This window comes from Anser cygnoides, chromosome 9 (genome assembly GCF_040182565.1).
Source record: "Anser cygnoides isolate HZ-2024a breed goose chromosome 9, Taihu_goose_T2T_genome, whole genome shotgun sequence".
Lineage (NCBI taxonomy): Eukaryota > Metazoa > Chordata > Aves > Anseriformes > Anatidae > Anser > Anser cygnoides.
The window spans coordinates 14,497,816-14,516,052 of record NC_089881.1 but is presented as its reverse complement, the minus strand read 5'-3'; the positions used below and the strand labels follow the sequence as shown (position 1 = coordinate 14,516,052).

At 47.3% G+C, this 18,237-nt stretch overlaps 2 protein-coding genes across 13 annotated transcripts in view; both read right to left on the bottom strand.

Annotated features, from left to right (window-relative positions):
* The window catches only part of ATP13A5 (ATPase 13A5), a 31,586-nt gene extending 22,832 nt beyond the window's left edge, over positions 1-8,754 (bottom strand). For 7 of the 8 annotated variants that reach the window (XR_007168345.2, XM_067002774.1, XM_067002775.1 and 4 more), the window contains exons 1-7: positions 8,525-8,754; positions 4,397-4,570; positions 3,267-3,413; positions 2,989-3,059; positions 2,832-2,912; positions 2,210-2,279; positions 277-411 (exon numbers count right to left, since the gene is read on the bottom strand). Coding sequence is in view for 7 of the 8 variants with exons in the window: in XM_067002774.1 (XP_066858875.1) it covers positions 277-411; positions 2,210-2,279; positions 2,832-2,912; positions 2,989-3,059; positions 3,267-3,413; positions 4,397-4,570; positions 8,525-8,587 (741 nt within the window). In the remaining variant the exon portion in view is untranslated. The remainder of the gene's footprint in view (positions 1-276; positions 412-2,209; positions 2,280-2,831; positions 2,913-2,988; positions 3,060-3,266; positions 3,414-4,396; positions 4,571-8,524) is intronic. The other variant, XM_048076672.2, reaches the window with a different exon arrangement.
* Positions 8,755-16,664: 7,910 nt separating this feature from the next.
* The window catches only part of LOC106039277 (probable cation-transporting ATPase 13A4), a 43,103-nt gene continuing 41,530 nt past the window's right edge, over positions 16,665-18,237 (bottom strand). For 2 of the 5 annotated variants that reach the window (XM_013186312.3, XM_048076678.2), the window contains exon 33: positions 16,665-18,050. In XM_013186312.3, coding sequence (XP_013041766.2) covers positions 17,829-18,050 — 222 coding nt within the window. In that variant the 3' untranslated portion in view covers positions 16,665-17,828. The remainder of the gene's footprint in view (positions 18,051-18,237) is intronic. The other 3 variants (XM_013186309.3, XM_048076680.2, XM_048076681.2) reach the window with 2 other exon arrangements.

Genomic DNA, 18,237 nt, shown 5'->3' with positions numbered 1-18,237 from the left:
TCAAGTCTCCTGAAATTACAGTAGCAACCAGACTCATGGGTGCAGTCCACCGTCTTAAAGTCCTATGAACCCCACGTGTCAAGACTTCAGTCCTCTTTAATTCTTGGGAAGATCAAGACCACTAGGTCTTTACCTTTTACTCTTCTGTAGTAACAAATCTGCAGCAATACATCAGAATACAGAGTAATAAAAAAGAAAAAAATACCCAGAAAGAGCACAGAAATAGCTACTTATTGTGGCTGTGAAGTAGTCGCTAGCAGGCTGCACGGCACTCACCTGTCGAAGGTCATACACGGTTAGGCCAACAGAAATGATCGACAGGACTATGATAGCCACCGAATATTCAATGTAGCCTTGGCTCAGCCACAGCGTGAGGGTGAAGGCTTGGAATACATAGAAGGGGTTTAAAATCTGCAAACAGAAATGTAACAGTTGTCAGGGGATGGACATAACACTGGGCAGCAGAGACGGGGTGTAGGAAGAAGGGAGAACATTTCATTACTATGTCTAGGAGTCTTCAACACCAACTTGAAGGATTGTTTTGCCATCACAAGACAATGTTTTCATGGTTGTTTTAGAGCATTAATAGCCCCCCATCTCTGAGTTTACCAGCTTACATGTTACTCATGGTATTTGTAATTAAAAGCTGTTGCTAACCAGTAACTGTGCAGCAGCAACTAGGATGGCAACTTAAAGTCAGTCTTAAGGGACTTTTAGTCAGTTGGTTTCTCACTGTATCTAACAAAGGTGACCTTAACATTGCTGTTTCTAAGTAATCTCTACACAGATGGGAGAGAAAGAGGGAAGAAGAATGAATTGCAGTAATTGTCTTTAATATTTTGTGATGTAAGAATGTCAGTGTGGATATACTTATTTACAAGAAGAAAAATCTCAGAAAAAAAATAAGGGTCTGTGGGGCCATCAGTCTCAGACTACAGCTAAATTGAAGGCTTGATTTTCTCTCACTTTCATACTTTTGGCTACTCTACCTTGTGACAGTTCTACAATACTGGTCATCACTCACTATAATGCATTATGCTAAAACAGGCAACAAGCCCCACTGAAATTCAACTCAGAATATAATTGTGGTTATTGTGGTACATAACTAACAACAAAAGAGTTAGATTAAATTTTTCAGAGAATTGCCCACTATGCGGTGTGTCTGAAGGAGTGACAGACTTTTCTGTAGAACTGATATAACTAAAATAGCCACCGAAAGAGCTGTCTGCATAAGGATTAGAATTGAATTATTCATCTGACAAATTTGGTCCCTCGATGAAAATTTAATGCACTCTTCAACATTCACTAGGACAAAGAGACAGACACTAAATCAGGATGCCAGCCTTCAACCACTGACGCTGTATCTGGACTGAAATACCACCAGCTTACGAGGACCACTCTGCCTTCAGGCACCACCATCAATATTTCAATCACAAAGCTTCAGACTTGGATGGAAGTGCAAAGTTCAGATTAAATAAACTTTTTTAGAGTGCTACACTGGAGTTCTCTTCAAGACCATCTCCAGAGGGCACTGAAAAGTTGGTGATATGAAATCCAACCAATTTCAGGGGCCCTGGAGCTTTTCATGTATTTTGTGGGGTTTCAAAAAACTCCTCTTGAAGTTTAGAAATGTGCTGACAGATACTAGCTTGGAGCCCCATCATTCATAGCTCTTTTCTATTTTAGAAATACTGATGTGGTATCCATAATCCGTTAATGTGAACACTGATGACATGATATCCTGTATGCAAAGCCTCTGCTTACAGGTTGGAAAAAATTTATGTCTACCATTTCTATATGCAAACTCAGCCAGTAACCATCTACGTGTCTCTCTTATCCACAAGATGTGTTAGGTTTCTCCTCTGTGGAGGAAGGATAGTCTTGCAGTATGTCCTTGTTGACAAAGGAAAAGTGTGCCTTGCCTCTATGCCATAGGAGAAAAGGAAGTTGCTAGGTGAATAAAGCAATTACAAGAATTTTGCAAGTGCTTTAAGCACACTCCTGATTTACACTGCTGTTGAGGCCACAAGCCCAGCAGCAGAATTTCTGATGTTTTATACTGCATTTGGACTGTTAAAACATAAAGGAGGTTCATCAACTTTCCTGTCTCATGCCTATGAAGCATCAATTGCTCCATCCCAGAGTGCCCAGGCAAAGTCTCAAAATCACTTCCTACCTGTTCTACTCAACGCCAGTCTGACTTACTAACCTCTTTAAAAAGTAGCTTCCAAATGGGGCGAATTTCAACTTCAATGGCATTAGGCCCACACACCAGCTGCCTGTAGGAAGGGAGAGAAGAGTTCCCCATGTTATAGTTTAGTCACACAGGTAAGACTTCATACAGAAAGCTGTGTGCCCAAATAATATTAACAATTATCTAAACAAGTAACTCCTGGGGACACAGTTGGCTGAGCAGGACAAATAAATCTGTCAAGAAGCTATTGTATCTGAGAAGATTTTACCCAGAGGCGGAAGTTTGCTATTTCCTTGTTGAAAAGATTGTCAGTTTGCTGCTAAGTCCCATGATGAGCTCTCTGGAGGGCTTTTAAGGAGATGCTGGCAAGGTAAGCCAGTCAAGGCTTGCTGTGCCCTGAACCCAAGCTGGAACTGGTGGTGTTTTCCCCAGACTTACTTTGGCATCACTCAGAACACAAAAAGCTCAATAAGGTGTGGGGGATAACGATTTTGCACCTTCCTGAATGCCACCCATGCAGTTTGCACTGCCTTACTACTATGGTGAGTAGCAAGAACCTCACGTGAAATTAATACAGAGAATTAATAGGTCATATGGCCATAATTAGCTCAGGTATCAACTCATATGTAGACTGTACCTGATCTTCTGGTCTTCCCTTGTCAAGCCAGCTCCAAACTTGTGGTGTATGCTGTGACATGTATTGCTGTCTTCTAATGATCTGGGTGAACAGAAGAGAGTTCACACAGGGGACTCCCTCACTACAGAGTATTTTATAACAGGTTGCTGACACTCACCCAACTCTCTTGAACTGTTTTACAGAAAAGTCCCAAATGTAACGGATTTTCTGCACCTGTATACATCTCACCTGCAAGATCAAACAGCAGAAATTCCTTTTGACTTTCAGGGAAAACCACCTCGTTATGTTACAGAAACAGTTCCCCTTGTCTTAGGAGAAAGCTTCAGCTTATGAAAACAGGATTTGCAGGAAGATGCTGACAGAGCATTTTGGGGAGCCTCCAGGTGCCTTGACTCCTTAGTTCACCCATCATCTTCCTGCCATGTTTCTCCTTACCTTTAATTGTGGCTTCTTTGCAGCTCTGTTTATAACAGAGTCTTTATCAGCTACGAGAGGACATTCTGAATTACTGCCATCAGGCAGTGGCAATGCAGACAAATCAATCCAGGTCACCTTCTTCCGGGTGTATCTCTGAAACTCATCCTAAGGAAATAGAGCCCAGTTTACTGACAACCCCAAATGTTGCCTGAGATAATGCTTCCTGACTCTGAGAAGTACATATGAGATTCCCAGAGAACAGCAGCACTGTGGCATCATTGTAGTCATAGCAAATGTAAGCCCATAGCAACAGGGATGCTGGGTATCAGTGCTTTAGCACCGATCAGTAAAGCACTTTGAAGTCAATCACACAGTCATCTCCATTTGCTGTGATTCATGCTTCGGAGGAATTTCAGAGAAGATGAAACCGAGCCAGATGTGCTTCAATAGCTACTGGGTGGATATTCAGTCTGTGGACCAGACTAGAGCTAGCTGGAAGTAAAAGCTTTCTGAAATATTTTTAGTGTGGACATTGAATCCTCAGCATCAGCTCCTGTGCTCTGCAGATCTCCTATAATGCTGTGTTACTTCTTACACATCCACAGCTAACAGCAACTCAGCTTTACTGTTACAGATGCACTTGTCAGACTGAATTGTCCTTTAATCACTTTAGTCTCATCTAACTAGTTACAATAAGCAATAGATTACTCTTTTAGTGGTTGGAGTGCATTTATATTAGGGATATCATTGCAATATTGACCATTAAGTGTTTTAAGTATTTGCTTTGATAGAATTGTGTTAGGTTTTACTTTACAGTGTTGGAGTCCCAGAATACAACTAATGCCTAAAATCTAGCTCTCCAAAACCCATCTCCTCAACATTCTCTGATAACTTCAAAGCAGAAAGGTTACTACCAGATGCAATTTTTGAAGATGAGCCCTCCTGCAAAGGCAGTTGGCTCTACCTCTTGTACACAGAGGATGGGAAGAGGCAGAGCTGCACTGAAGTTTGACTCATCCCTGCCCCTACACTTCCAAATGTGGAGTGTTAGTAGCCTGCTGCATCATGCAGGCACAGGAAGACAAGCTGCCTCATTTGGGAAAGCAATAGGTTCTGCAAACAGCAGTAAGGTATGAGGGTGAACCTACAGTGGTTCTGAGCAGAACTACGTCCGCCTCTTCCAAGCTGCAGGGGATGCAGTTTGCCCACACATCCCATTCCGGCTTCCAGTAGAACAGCAGCAGCAGAGCCCCACAGGACATGATGTATCCAGCAATGCACAAGGCCTTGCGGCAGCCTTGGGTTTTGTAGCCAAAAATCTCCTGTACAGCAAAGAGAAAGCACTCTTTGTTAACAAGCTTGACCTTGGCATTTGTTCATCAGAAAGCTCGAGCTTATTGAGAAGAAACACTGGTGACTGAGGCCCTCATAGCAGCCTGAGGTCATTTTAGGAAATTAGAGTTTGCTGATTGACATGGCATAGTTAAGCACGCAGAGCTGCTGGAAGGAGGAGGATGCCAGGCTGCTGCCGACAGAGGAGTGGTCTCGCGTCAGCTCTCCCAGGATTTCTGAGAAATTAACTCTGGTCTGGAGCTTTTAACTTCGAGACCTGTCACAGTAACATGTCTTTCTGCAGTGTCAGCACCTGCCTGCAACCCAGGCAAATGTCTCCATGTGAGCTCAGTGCCAAAGCCCACCTTGCAGAGGAGGAACAGAACAGACTCTGCCTGGGGGAGAGAAAATGGCCGAGCCCCACGCAAGTCCTCTCAGGTGCCAGGTACTGTACCTACTGGTGTGTTACCCTCCACCATGCATGCTGTACCTTGAAAATGAGTACATAAGGGCCCTTTTGGCTTTGTATGCCCCACTCACTCACCAGCAGCCGTGTCTGTGCCTTTCTGCCTGCCCCTGGGCACCAGAGCAGGAACCCAGGCAGCCCCCACAGCGGGGCTCCCTCTGTGACACCCACGCTAGTGTAAATTGTGTAAACACTTACTTGGGACAAGAGCTTTTGTTTGTTTAAGGCTGAAGTGAAAACCTAACAAACGATTATTTCATTTTTGTGTTGGAGCTTCCACTGGAAATAAAACCATTGCCTCAGTGAGGTGTCTCCCTTTCTGCTGCAGCAGTCCCCTTTGTTTCCCCACACAGGGTGCTTCCTGGCCATCTCTCGGCTCCCTTCCCTGCCCCAAAAAGCCCAGCAACATCCCCCAGGGCTGCTGGCAAGGGCAGGGGTGCAGGGAAGCAGACGCAGCATCACCCTCATTGCTCTGGGGTGCTGCTGGACAGGCCCCTGGAAGAAGCTGCAGGAGGAGCCCTGCACCATCACCTGGGTGAGACACCCGAGCCAGAGCTCACGTAGCTGTACCCACACTGTGTGGCCACTGGAGCGTGAGGCACCTGCCCCCAAGGAGGCTTTCAGTGACTCTGCAGTTGTAGGCAGAAGTAGGCAGTAAAAGGAAATGTTCCTTTATATCTACGTGTGGCTACACTGCAGGGTCTAGGTGTTTTCCAGAGCAGCTTGCCAATTAAACTACACAATGTGACATGGGAGCATAACCTGCTATTGACACAGCATCTGCATTTGAGAAGAGGCAGGGAAATGTTATTTTAAAATGTGAAAAGTATAAAAATGAGGAAGTCCCACATCTGAATTACACACCAGAGAAATGACAGAAGGAAGGCTGGCACTTTACAGGATAGAATACGCAACAAGGCAGAGCTCCTTGGTGAGGGCTTGTACCAACAATTACACAGGTTCAAGTTCAGGTATAATTTTAAAGTGATTAAAAAGCAGTGGAGTAAGCACCTATTCAGTTTTAAGTGAGCAATTAACTTGATTTATCTGAACTCTGATCATAATCAACATAAACTAAGCTGAAATCAATGCAGTTCAGCTGAAATAAAGATAATCATGCAGCCCTTGTACCAGCTAGCAAAATCCATTACAAAACGGCACTGCAGCTTTTAAAGGTGCAACATGCAAAATATTTTTTTGAAGGGCACCAAAGTTTAAGCCAATAACCACAGATGTTGTTTGCAGGGTTGGAGGGCAAACCAGTGTCCACAGCTAGGGAAACTCACGGCAATCTTCATTTGCTTGCCTTTAAATAGAAACATTTTTACGAATAAATGACAAAAGCACGCCTGGAAAGCAGGAAGGCTGGTGCAATAGCTGGGACCACAGCTCACCCACAAAGCAGTGAAGAGAGTCAAGACCTCAGCCAAAGCTTGAGAAGAGCCACAGTGTTAGGGTTGGGTGGGTGCAAGGCTGGGAGCTGCCCATCCAGCTGTTCAACTCCACAACGGGGCTGAGCCCAGGCATGAGCCCAAGCAGAGGGACAGAGCAGTCAGTTCTGATACAGCCACAACACACAGCTGAACAGCCTGACCACCCTGCACCAGCTGGGTACAAGGGAACCCCTGCTAACACACAGCCCGTGCCCAGGGACTGCACGCTCAGTGCTCACAAGGTTGTGCCAAGAGCCAGAGCTGCGGGAACCCCTGTTCACTGCAGGATTGCCCTGATGAGCTAGCACCTGCCTGCACGAGGAACAGTCCCCAAGAAGTGCAGCACCTGGAAGCAAACAAGACAGGAAGAGGACGTGTTACAAAAAGCAATGCCCAGCTCAAGCCAGGCAGCCTTGCACAATGCATGCTGTGTCAGCAGCCTCCAGGGCAGAGCCAGGGCCCTTCCCTGCCAGCAGGGCTGCAGCCACAGGCTGGATGGGGTGAGGGAGGCATCTCCTGGAGGTGGGTGCAGCTCAGCTGGGAGCACTGGTTCCCAGCTAAAGGGCTGCTTGTGGCAACAGCCTCCCCCAGCCACCCTTGCTGGCCCTCCATCCCCATTAGGGAGCTGGTACTGCCACTGCTTCCTAAGCTCATAGAAACATGCATGCTTGGAGGGCCACCTCCCCACACCAGCTAGTGACACCCTGAAGGACACTGCCTGTAGCTATGCATGACACAGAGGATCACTTGCTGAATCCTTACCTGTCTCCCAGGGCACATTTTTGATTTTGTGCTGAATCCAGCCCACTTCAGCCAGCCCGAGCTCCCTAGTCTGAGCTGTACACACAGCAGGCAAAACCTAGCAGGGATTTACCAGAGGCAGCTAGCAGTGCTGAAGCCCCACCACTATTAGTAGCCCTGTGAGCAAACCTGGTGCAGAGACACAGGTGTGCTCTGTGGGGCAGCATCTACCCCACCTGTGCATGCCCTCAGTGCCTGCATCGCCATAGTGCAGGCATTTTCTCAGTCCCCAAGGCTGGGCAGTGACACTGAGCAGATGCTGGGAAGCCTCTGCTAGCGTCCATCTGCTTGCAGAGGACAGAGGATCCCACTGTGGGAAAAGATCACTTCTGTGCTTCCAGTGCATGCATCACATATGCATGTAGCCCTGCACATGCATATATGCACATGCATATATATTTTACACCTGTGCAGAGGCATCTACTTCTGTGCCCACGTCATGCACAGAGAACACCTGTATTCCAGTTGTTCCCTGAACAGACAGCTGGAGGGGAAGGCCTTACTCCCACAATCACCTGGCTCAGAGTAATCAGTCCACGTTAGCAAGCAGAGGAAGAGTTTCCTTTACTGCAGCCCTTTCAGGCTGCCGCGCATAATCAATGATCAATAGTCAATAATCAGTTACAATCAAAAATATGATGTAGATTCAATTAATATTAATTAAAAGCCCATAAGGACAAAGTTTTGCTCTGTAAATGCTGCCATAAAAGACATAAACGGATTTCTCTCATGAGAATTGCAGTAGACTTCAGTCATCTGCCCAATTTTCCTAGACCTGCTAAGCAGCGGAGACCCTGCATGGCAGAAGAAGAGATTTAAATGCTGCTTCAGAGAAGGATCGAGGATAAAGCTCATTTGTTAGCACCTTCCCTGTGACTTGCTTTCTGGTGACATGATGATATGGGAAGGGTACCTATCAGAAGAGAGAATCACAGTTAGGGTGGAAAAGACAATGGAATAAAGAGGGGGGAAAGGGACACTGCTCCATGGCCAGATGACTTCTGGTGGGCAAAGAAGTCTCTTCCACGGTCCATGCCTCTGGACTGAAGTACTATGTTCCTCAGCCCTTGCTTGGCCAAAATCAAAGTCAGCAAGGACTGATGCAGGGCTTTGCCTTCACCAAGGCTATGCTGAAGAGACGGTGCCCAAATGGTGGGTGAAAACAAAGAAGCAGAGGCATATCCAAAAGAAGCATGTGGGAAAAGAGGTACACAAAGAAACCACCGCAGTCCCCCACTCCTTACCAGCTCATTTTCTTCATCCTTGTTGAGGAGCATGTAATGATCCTTCCAAAACTTTTCCTCCATCTGACTGCCTTGTTTTCAGCCCTGGATGTCCTTGTTGGTGGGGTCATGCAATGTCAAGCTTGAGCTCGGAGCAGCGTTATAGCCAGCTCTCACTGCTGTCCTTTCCACTGCCTTTTGAAAGTCTCATTACGCACACATTTCTTATTATGCTCCCAGGAGAGGGAGGAAAATCCACCCTCATGTGTAAAGCCCTTAAATGCCTGGCTTGTGTAACACGTGCATTTCTCTGCTTCCTGGTATCGCTGTGCTCACCGGGGTGGGACAGGCTGGAGCAGAGCACAGAGGGAGGGCGTCTGTGGTCTGGTGCCAGGGAGAAATCAAGGCACGGGGCAAGGAAAGGGGTGGGAGGGTGCCTCAGCCCCGCAGTGAGCTGGCCCCAGAGCAGCCAGGCCAGCACCAGGCACTCCCTGCAGGATGCCTGTGGTGAGATGCTCCTTACCTCAGGTATGGCACAGGCCAATGCAAGAGCTGGCTGGCACTGTGTGCTTGCATAACCAGCTTATGTAAAGGAACCTGTGATCAATTGTGTGACAGTCTGAAAAACGTTAGCATAAACAATGTCCTCCTCCAGGACATCAAAAGACTATCAGATTTATGGATCACCAGCTACCCAAAACATGCCCAGCTTTGTTCTCAGGCCTTTGTATAAAAGACAAATCTCATGCCATCCTATTAAGCATGCAGTAGCCACGGAGTCGCAATCCCACAAAGAGAGTGCCCCAACACCAGCTCGGGGTAGCTCTCACTGGCTGGTCCAGCAGTGCTGCCTGGTGAAGGGGATGTCTAACATCATGACAGAGAACAGGAGAGGTCAGCAAGTTTCCTGACTCTGGCTCATCAGCAGGTAAGATTAATCGTTAACGGTATTGTGCCTGGTGGCTTTTCCCTTTTCCTTTTGCTTATGCTTAGATTGCTCACATTCTGCTCAGGCTTCATTATACTGGTACTTGTTGTAGTACCAGTAGTTAAAATAAAATCCATCAGACTTAGTCCATGGTCTGTTGCCATTTTATCATCTGATACCCGAAGAACCCCTTTGTCCTGTGAGAGTGTCAGCAAGAGGCATCTCCTCTGGGGACAAGGTCGCAGTGCCTGGGTCTGGACTTGGCTTCAGCACAGTGGACATGCATACTGGGGCACTGACCTGCAGGGGTAGATCTGGTTTGAACCCCCCCACTAGCTCTGAGCGTCCCCTCAAACCTACATTTTGCTTCAAATTCTGCCTGAGATACAAGGCAAGCAAAGGGGCTGGGTGGATCCTCTGGGATCCAGCTGGGCAGCACAGCCGCACTACACACCTTCCAGTCTCCTGCGCCCCCGCTGTCAGGGACATTTTCCAAGCATTATCCTAAAATTGCTCTGTCTCACTCCCATTCTCCTTCTGTCACAAAGCCTGAAAATGACCATTTATCCAAGCAGGAGAAATGTGCTGTATGGAATAAACTGGAATAAGCTACATATTTGTGTGAAGAGAGGCAATGGCCCTGAGTTTGCTCAGACTGCTAGAAAACCCTTCTTGGCTCAGCCACAGGGAGGCTGTCACTGATGAGCCTAGAGGATTTAGACCCCATAGAACAGAGACTTTGTGCAATCTTTGTGATGGCAAATCAGAAATTCTTCCAAATTTTTCTTCCCCTAGGTAGGAGAGAGAATGATACCCAGAGACTGCAGAGCTTGTCTGAAGTCCACCAGTTCTCCCTCTATCTGCAGCTTCATCCTGGAAAATATTCCAACAACTGAGAGAAGCATCTTTTACTAGGCAGACTGCTAGAAATAAAACTATTTATCCATATTTCTTCTCTTTGAAACAGAGCAAGGAGAGGCCAGGCTGTCTGGTACTGTGATGAGCTAAGAGCACTTGTCACTTTGCTGCATCCTCAGTCTACCTGGGGATGGCCCTGCATGGTCCAGCCAGATCCGTGTCTGCAGCTGCAGTGGTATCCATGAAACAGCAAAGCTGGACCAAACACTGAAGAATCCTGAAAAATCAGGGTGATGGTAGGAAAATGCATATTTTTCGATTTTTTTTTCCGCTTCTTTTTTTTCCTAAGCATTGTCATTTTGAGCCATCTGGCTGAAGTCAGATTTCAACATCAGTACACAGTCCCCTCTGCCTCTCCCTCTCCTCTGAGGGGACATCGCCAACCTCCTCCACCACACTGCTCTGCCTACCAGCCACTCTCACGCAGCAACCAGGATGTGATATACTTGCAGGTCACTCCATTGTTTTAAGAAGAAACACTAATATCTGAGGAACTGTGTAGTGCTGGCACCTTGGCCTTTCACAAGGTCCATCTGTGTCCTCTATAACCTTCTTGTGGCGAAAGGCTTGTACACAAAGAGGTAAAGTACAACCATTGCAAGCATGTGGTTGCTTAACACCAACCAACGCCTCCTGTAACTCTCCAGGGGAAGGGAACTCATGCAAGGCATCATTAGCAGGGTGGTTTCGTTAGATTTCTCTATTTCAGTCACCTGGGGTGAGGTGCATTTTATTTACATCAATATGATCTCCAGTGTCTGGACTGGAGTCTCAGCAGTCCCCTCGTGTGGGGCAGCAGGCTGCCCACTGCTAGCACATTTACAAAGAGCTCTCCAAGCTGGGTGGGACACCTCCAGTCCCAGTCCCACCAGGCTGTGGTGCCAACATCTTAAAGGTGAAAAAGAGAGGCTCGGGGAATTAGAGACTTGGGGAATTACAGGGCAGTCAGCCCAACCTAAATACACAGAAGGCTGCAAGAGAAAACTCTTAAGCAGTTTGTAAGTAGCTAGGGGATAGTGAAGTGATAAAGAGCAGCTAACATGGATCTGTCAGAGGAAGATCCTATCAAACCAATCTCATTTCCTCCCTGACAGGGAGATGCTCCAGGGAATAAGAGAGAAGCAGCTAATGTGGCATATTTAGACTTCAGTAAGGCTTCTGATAGAGCTCCTCAAGAGATATGAGGGTACTGGGAAATAGGATCCTTTCATGATGGGCTGAAGGGTTGAACTCAAAGTAGCTGTCAGTGGTTTGCTGTCCATCCCAGGGGAACCCAAAATATTCATATTTTTGATAGCAGCCTGGATAATAGGATGGAGAAGGCAACCGAAATGTGCTCATGACACTGAGCTGGTAGAAGCATCTGCTTTAGAGGAAGGAAAAAAAGCAGCATGATTTGGGCATGTCAGCCATATGGAGTCACCATATGAAATTCAGTAAAACGCTGCGCTCAGTAGCTGGAGGAAAAATGTACCAAAAAAATGGGGAGGTGGTCTAAGTGTATGCCAGAGCAGGAGGTGTAGCTAACCACGGCTGAGTATCCCCTTGCCAAAACTGTGACTGTCATTCTGAGTCACAGATACAGGAGGGCAGTGAGATCCGTGAGATGGGAGGAAATTATTCCACTCGACTTGGTGTTAGCAAGGTCTCGGCTAGAGTTCAGGCTCTAGGAAGGTGTGAGCTAAATGGAGAGAGTGCAAATGGTAACACGATTAAAAGTTGGGAAAACATGACCCATGAGGAAGCGTTGAATAACTGAGATTGTTTAAACTAGAATAGAAAAGGCTGAACTGAAACACAGAAACTCCTATAGTACACAAAAGAAGACCGTCAACTATATTTTTAATCCTATTTTTGTCAGAGACCAGGAGAAACCAGGCTAATTTCTCGTTAGATTAAACAATTAGATTTTTGGAGTTAGGTTCGATATTTAGGAAGATTTTCTAACTTAAAGGGTATTTAAATACTCAAACAGGCTACCCAGGGCAGGGGAAATCTTGTCCCTGCTTTAAGGAAAGCTAGGACAAAATTTGCCAAGGGTGATCTAAGGACAGGCCTTGCCTCAGAGGCAGGAGATGTGCAAAGTAACCACGTCAGGTCCCACTGTGTGATCTCTGCAGGATCCCCCTCAGGGGGAGATGTGACCCCTGCACATACCGGGAAGAAAGTTTGCTCTAAAGTACATCACTCACTAGCAAAGCAAACAAAACATGCAGATGGGCTTGAAGAACATAAAACCCTGTGATGCAACCGGAGCAGCTTCGTCTGCTGACAGCGGCCTTGTCACGTTCAGGCCAAAGGGCGGGACGCCATTGCTGTCCGCACAAGCCCTGTGGACTCTGGGGGGCCGTCCTCACACACTGCTCTGTGCTGGGACAGGATGGCGCTGGGACCCTTCTGGGCAGGGAAGAAGAGCCTGGACAGTCATGAGACCTCTTGATGGTGACAAGCCCTGAGTGGCTGGAGGGGGAGGAAGTTTGTATTGCCTTGGCCCGCTGCCCATCCCCGAGTCCGTCCTGCTAATGAGGGGCATGGCATGGTGCCTTGCCTTGGGAGAGCCGGATGCATAAGGCCCCTTCCCCAGGTCTGTTCACCCGGCACAAGCACCTGCTGCTCTGAGCCCCTCACCCACCAGGATGGGCTGTTTTCGCAATCTCCATTTCACAAGAGAACAATCAAGACAAACCTGAGTCACAGCATACCTGAAAGTCCTTCTCTTCACCTGCTGGTAGCGCTGCCCAGGGCAGTGGTGGGGTGGCTCAATTTCCAGGAAGATCCTGTTGTTCCCATGGCTATTCCCAAGGAATCTCTGTCAGGCAGCGCTGCTGGGCTCAGCCCGGCTGGGACCCTCAGCATCAGCACTGCAGGGCCCTGTGTCCACAGGGGAAGGTGGTGGGATGTGCCCAAGGCAGCACCACAGAGGGGCTCTTCAAGGAGCCCTGGGCACTCTGCGTGTGGTTCCTGGATCTGGAGCTAAAACGCAGTGCTGCCTTGCCCAGGTTCCTTGTTGGTTATCTGCTCACCCCACCTGGCTACCTGGCTGCTCGTGTGGAGGACATTGCAGTGCTCGGGGGGAGGGGGGTGCAGGTTGCGCAGCTTGCCTCTGGTGGGTCTCTGCCTCTACTTTGGCAGGCACTGAGGATGTACGGCAGAGTCAGGTGTTTCAGACAGCAAGAGAAGGGCAACAAGGGTAAGGTGAGAGACCTGGAGAGCTTGTTCAGAGCTCTGCCTCTGCCACCATTTCCCCAAGATGCCTGGCAAGGGCCCTCATTTTGCACAGGGGGTTACACTGAGAAGCATTTACGACCTTCCTAACCGACAAGCCCAACCAGAAGGCTGGGCCCACAGCTTTGCTGGACTGCAACGGAGAAGGAGACCCTGCTGAGGGGCAATCCAGAGCTCTTCAGTTCAACTCCAGCCCTGCACAGCTCCTGGAGACACATCTCCAGGCCCTCTCCAGCTGCTTAGTCAAGCACAGGGGATCTTGGCAGCTCCTGGAAGAGGCAAATTCGCAGGACAAAGAGCTCGCCGTCCAGAGCCACACCACAGGGCAGTAGGAAGCCCAGAAAGAAAGATGGGTGAGGGACGTGCTGGGGCTTGCCTGCATTTTTCATCCTCTCACATTTTGCAATTTGAACCCTCCTTCTTGGTGCACAGCATGTCCAGCCTTACTGCTGTTCAGGTTCTTTTTCTCCTTTGTGCACTTATTAAAGCTCTATTTTTGCCCAAGGACCATGTGTCCATTCAGCTGTAAGAAAATGTGAAGCTGTAGCCATGCCAAAAGACTCTGTTGCTGTATAAAGAAACCAGCAGGTAATGTACAGAAGGCAGTAAAACAGCACACTCTGTCCCCAAAGAAGAAACAAAACAAAACAAAACAAACAAACAAAAAAAGATTTATAATTAAATTGATATTTATTTCAGCAAATAAGTCAGGCTGTAGTCAGTGTAATCTGTAGAGTTAATCAGGCACAAAATATTCCATTCAAATAATCAATCTCCTCTCCCTAGAAGTTTAAAAGGCAGCTAGAACAAGCATGTAAAATCTCTGCTTTGTAACAACCTGGCGTGTTCTCCAGCGCTCACAGTCCACAGAACCAAACACGTGCCAGTAATGAGCCACTCATTCCAGCTGCCTTCCTGGGACATTCTCCATTTCTCCTGAGGATCCTGTCAGTGACCCAGGCCCATTCCCTGTGGCCCGACTTCCAGGCAGAGGAAGACAATCATCAGCCTGTGGCATTGCCGATGTACCCAGACTTTGGAGACAGCGCCATGGTGCCTGCAGCCCCGCAGAGGCACCCTCCATCACCAGGATGTGGCCACCAAAACTGGCGTGGAAGGTTCCACGTGTCCTTATGCTGTTCCCTGGACCATATACTTGCCTGACCTCACTGACCACCCAGTCACTGGGGCAGCATGACCGGTCCAGTTGGTGAATGCCCTGTTTACATCCTTGGAGCCAAGCCACGGGCTGGTATGCCCACATTCCTGCTCTTCTGTCTATATGGAGAGGGTGGGATGCTCCCATACCATTTGTGCCCTGAAAGGTCGGAAAGCTTTAGCAGTAGCAATAACAGCACCACGAGGGGCAGCTCGAGGCTCATGTGTGTCAGCAGTGAGCAAGCAGCGAGCTCTGTGCAGTGGCACTCAGGAGGAGGAGTGGGGCTGGAGGGGCCGTGCAGGAAGGAGAGGGCAGCCGGCGGTGCCCAGGGGTGCTGCTGTCAGGGCTGCTGCACAGCCTGGCTGCTGGCCACTGGGCCAGGGAACATGGGCTGGCAAGACCCAGTTTAGATGTTACAAGAGAGAGTAATGAGTCCTCTAAATTCAATTGTTGGCATCAGGCACTTGCACTGTATGGCAACAGAGTTCTTTGCTTCCTTTCCTTGACCTGGCTGCTATAGGTACCAGCTCCTGGTGCCTTGTTTTCCTGGTTGATTCTTGGCAGGTACTTTGTTTCCACAGCCCTGTCTGTAATCCCCCTGAAGACCTGTGATGTGCATCTAGTTACTTAGGAAAAAAAAAAAAAAAAAAAGGCGGTACCTGAGTGGAAAACTGGTGTGTCTTGTAAAAGGTTTTGACCTGTTAATGTTATTGCACACCTACAACTGTTATTGGCGATGGTCTGCATCTTTTAGCATTTTTCCTCCTTTGCTTGTGTGTGCTGACAAGTGGGCTGGGATCTGGCATGCTGAGTAGTAGACAGAAACTGTGATGATTGTATCAAAATAAACAAGTAACAAATAAAAGAAAGTGGAGCACAAAAATAAAAATAATTTCTTTCTTTCATTGACTAGGACAATTGTATTTCAAAAGAAAAATCAAATTTTGACATTAGCTGTTAAGAGTGGCTGCGTGGCTCAGTGGATTGGCTGGGCTCCAGGGAGCCTGCCCTTTGCTTTAGTTTAAGAGAGCTAACCAGGATGGACAGTGCCTGCTGGCGAAGATCACTGGGGTCTGTCCAACCGGTGCCCTCTGCCAGTCACAAGACGAGAAAGTGAGCTTGGATCTTTGGTCCTCTAGGGGATTTTTTTCCACTGTATTTGAATAGCTTGGACTGCAGACAGGGACTGTCAAAGCCACATCCAGAGCTGTCAATCTGTCTGCCCTTACACCGCCCCAGAATTTGCAAAAAAAGAGACCACCCCAGCATGGGGATGTGAACTGGGAGCTCTGATGTCCCCCCAGAAGTGAGGGAGCAGATGGGAGCTTTGATGTGTCTGTATGCGCAGCTCTCTGCAGCAATGATGTGCGTAACACATCACCTATCTCCTGATTGCCATGGAGTTAAGCTGTGTAAGCAGTTCAGTGCAGCAGTGACAGACCACATAGCTCTGCTGATCAAACTGTGGCTGATGCGAGTGAGGGAAGATGATAAAATATGCCACACTACAACTGGAGACACTGGACTTGCACAGGAGCAAAAGATTGACATCTTAAAGACTGGCATAGGTTAAATGTCACCTAGCATCTTTATTCTGTTTCCTTGCAGGTAAGACTGTATTTCAGCAGTAGGCAAGCAGGTCTTTGTCTTGTCAACCCTACAAACTCCATAGGTTTGCCAAAATTGACACTTCTATACTATTACCAATTGTGACATAAATATTTGCCTAGTCTGCAGCCTACTGCAGCTGCCAGTTTGTTACATGCAGCAACGTATTTCTTGTGTGCAGGAGCTCACAAATAGGACAGTGAATTTGATCTCCAAGGAAATTGTTACTGTACCCCACACAGCAGATGGCGGGAATAACTCCACTAACCTACTCTCATGCTTTCTCCTGAAGCTGCAAGGACTGCATAGAGCAAGAAATAAAACCTCTAGCTTTCACCTACCAATGGGATTTGTTGCAAACTGGGAATGCTTCTTAACTTTGGAGAGATATTCATGAACAAATGTGAACCAATTCTGGTTTGTGTCACATTATGTGGCCTTGTGGTAGGTATTTACCATTAGATAAATTGCAGTAGGTTAGGAGGTATTTAACCCATCTACTTGTGTCAAAGTTGTCTAAAATGAGGAAATAAATTCTGAGTCAAATAAATGCTTTATTCAAGTTGAAACTTTTTCTTTTTAGAAAAATAGTTATTTTTTATGCATGCTAAACACTTTTCAAACACAGTTCTAATAGACAAGTTGAATAAAAACAATGCATAATCTCCAGTGATTGCATTTGGTTTTCCAGTGCTACTTTAAAAGACCAAAGGAGTCTTTACCATGATTCCCAATCTGCCCAACTCCTTGAGTTTCTGTGGCAATGCAAGCCCGGTTTAGCATTGGATTGTGGGAACATATAATCTCCTGTGTTGAAGTGGTCAGAAAGTGCTCCTTAACCCTACCCAGGAAATGCATGGGCAAGCTACAGCTGTGAAAAACAAATTGTGCAGTCAGTTGGAGGGGACAACTTCCCCACACAGACCTTATCCAAAGAATGAACTGTTCTTCTTGGTCCTAAGCCTCACTGACTGATGTCTTGTTGTACCCAGCTGCGGACAGAGCTGTAAAATGTGGTAAGCAGGAAGTCAGCCTAGCATCAGAGGGCTAAGAAAATACATGCTGGTGGAAGCTCATTTTTTTGGTTGGATAAACCTTGCAGGAATGCTTGGTGCTGTTGCATTTACATACTGCAGAAGTTCAGCACAATGAGAAAAGCATCCCTGAAAGACATCACTGCATAATGCAGCTCGTGAGAAGGATGCAGCAACGGTGTTTCAACCATGGGCACTTGGACAGTCTTCAACTGGCTACTCCATGTACAGCTGGCCATTCCTATGTGGGTGAAGGGAGAGGAGATAACAGTGTTATGGCTTCATGCTACTAGCCAGCTTTTCTGCATCTGGTTGATTAAAAAATGAGCCAGGACCAGTTAGGCTTAGAATGGGTGGTAGCAGTGGGTCAATCCTTCCTCTTTTCTTATGTCTCTGAGATAGTCCTTCTATAGCCAACTGCAACTGTCCTCGATGTGTCCTCCGCAGTTTCCTTCAGAGTGTTCCCTCATTGCTGTCAAATGTTGGATTGCTATGGCCTCCCATATTTTCCTCTACTGATATTGCCACAGAATCTGAGAAGAAGGTTTCATTCAGAGGTGGCCAGGATGAGTCCTGCTCTAACACCCGCTGCAGCCTCTTGTAATGGCTCTTTGAGTGGTACCGGAACGTCTTTTTCAGCAGCAGCCACAAGGCTCTGTTCTCAATGACAGCTTCCTGTAAAAGAAAGAGCAAAAGGAAAATTTTGGAGGACTCAGACAGCAGCTTTTCCTCTTCATCCACAGGACACAGGGCAAGTAGTGGAGACCTAGATCTCCCACACTCTCCTGTTCATCCACATCCCTCACATAGCCTGTTACTGAGGGCTTCTCATACCAGCTCTACCAGAGCTCTACACCAGAAA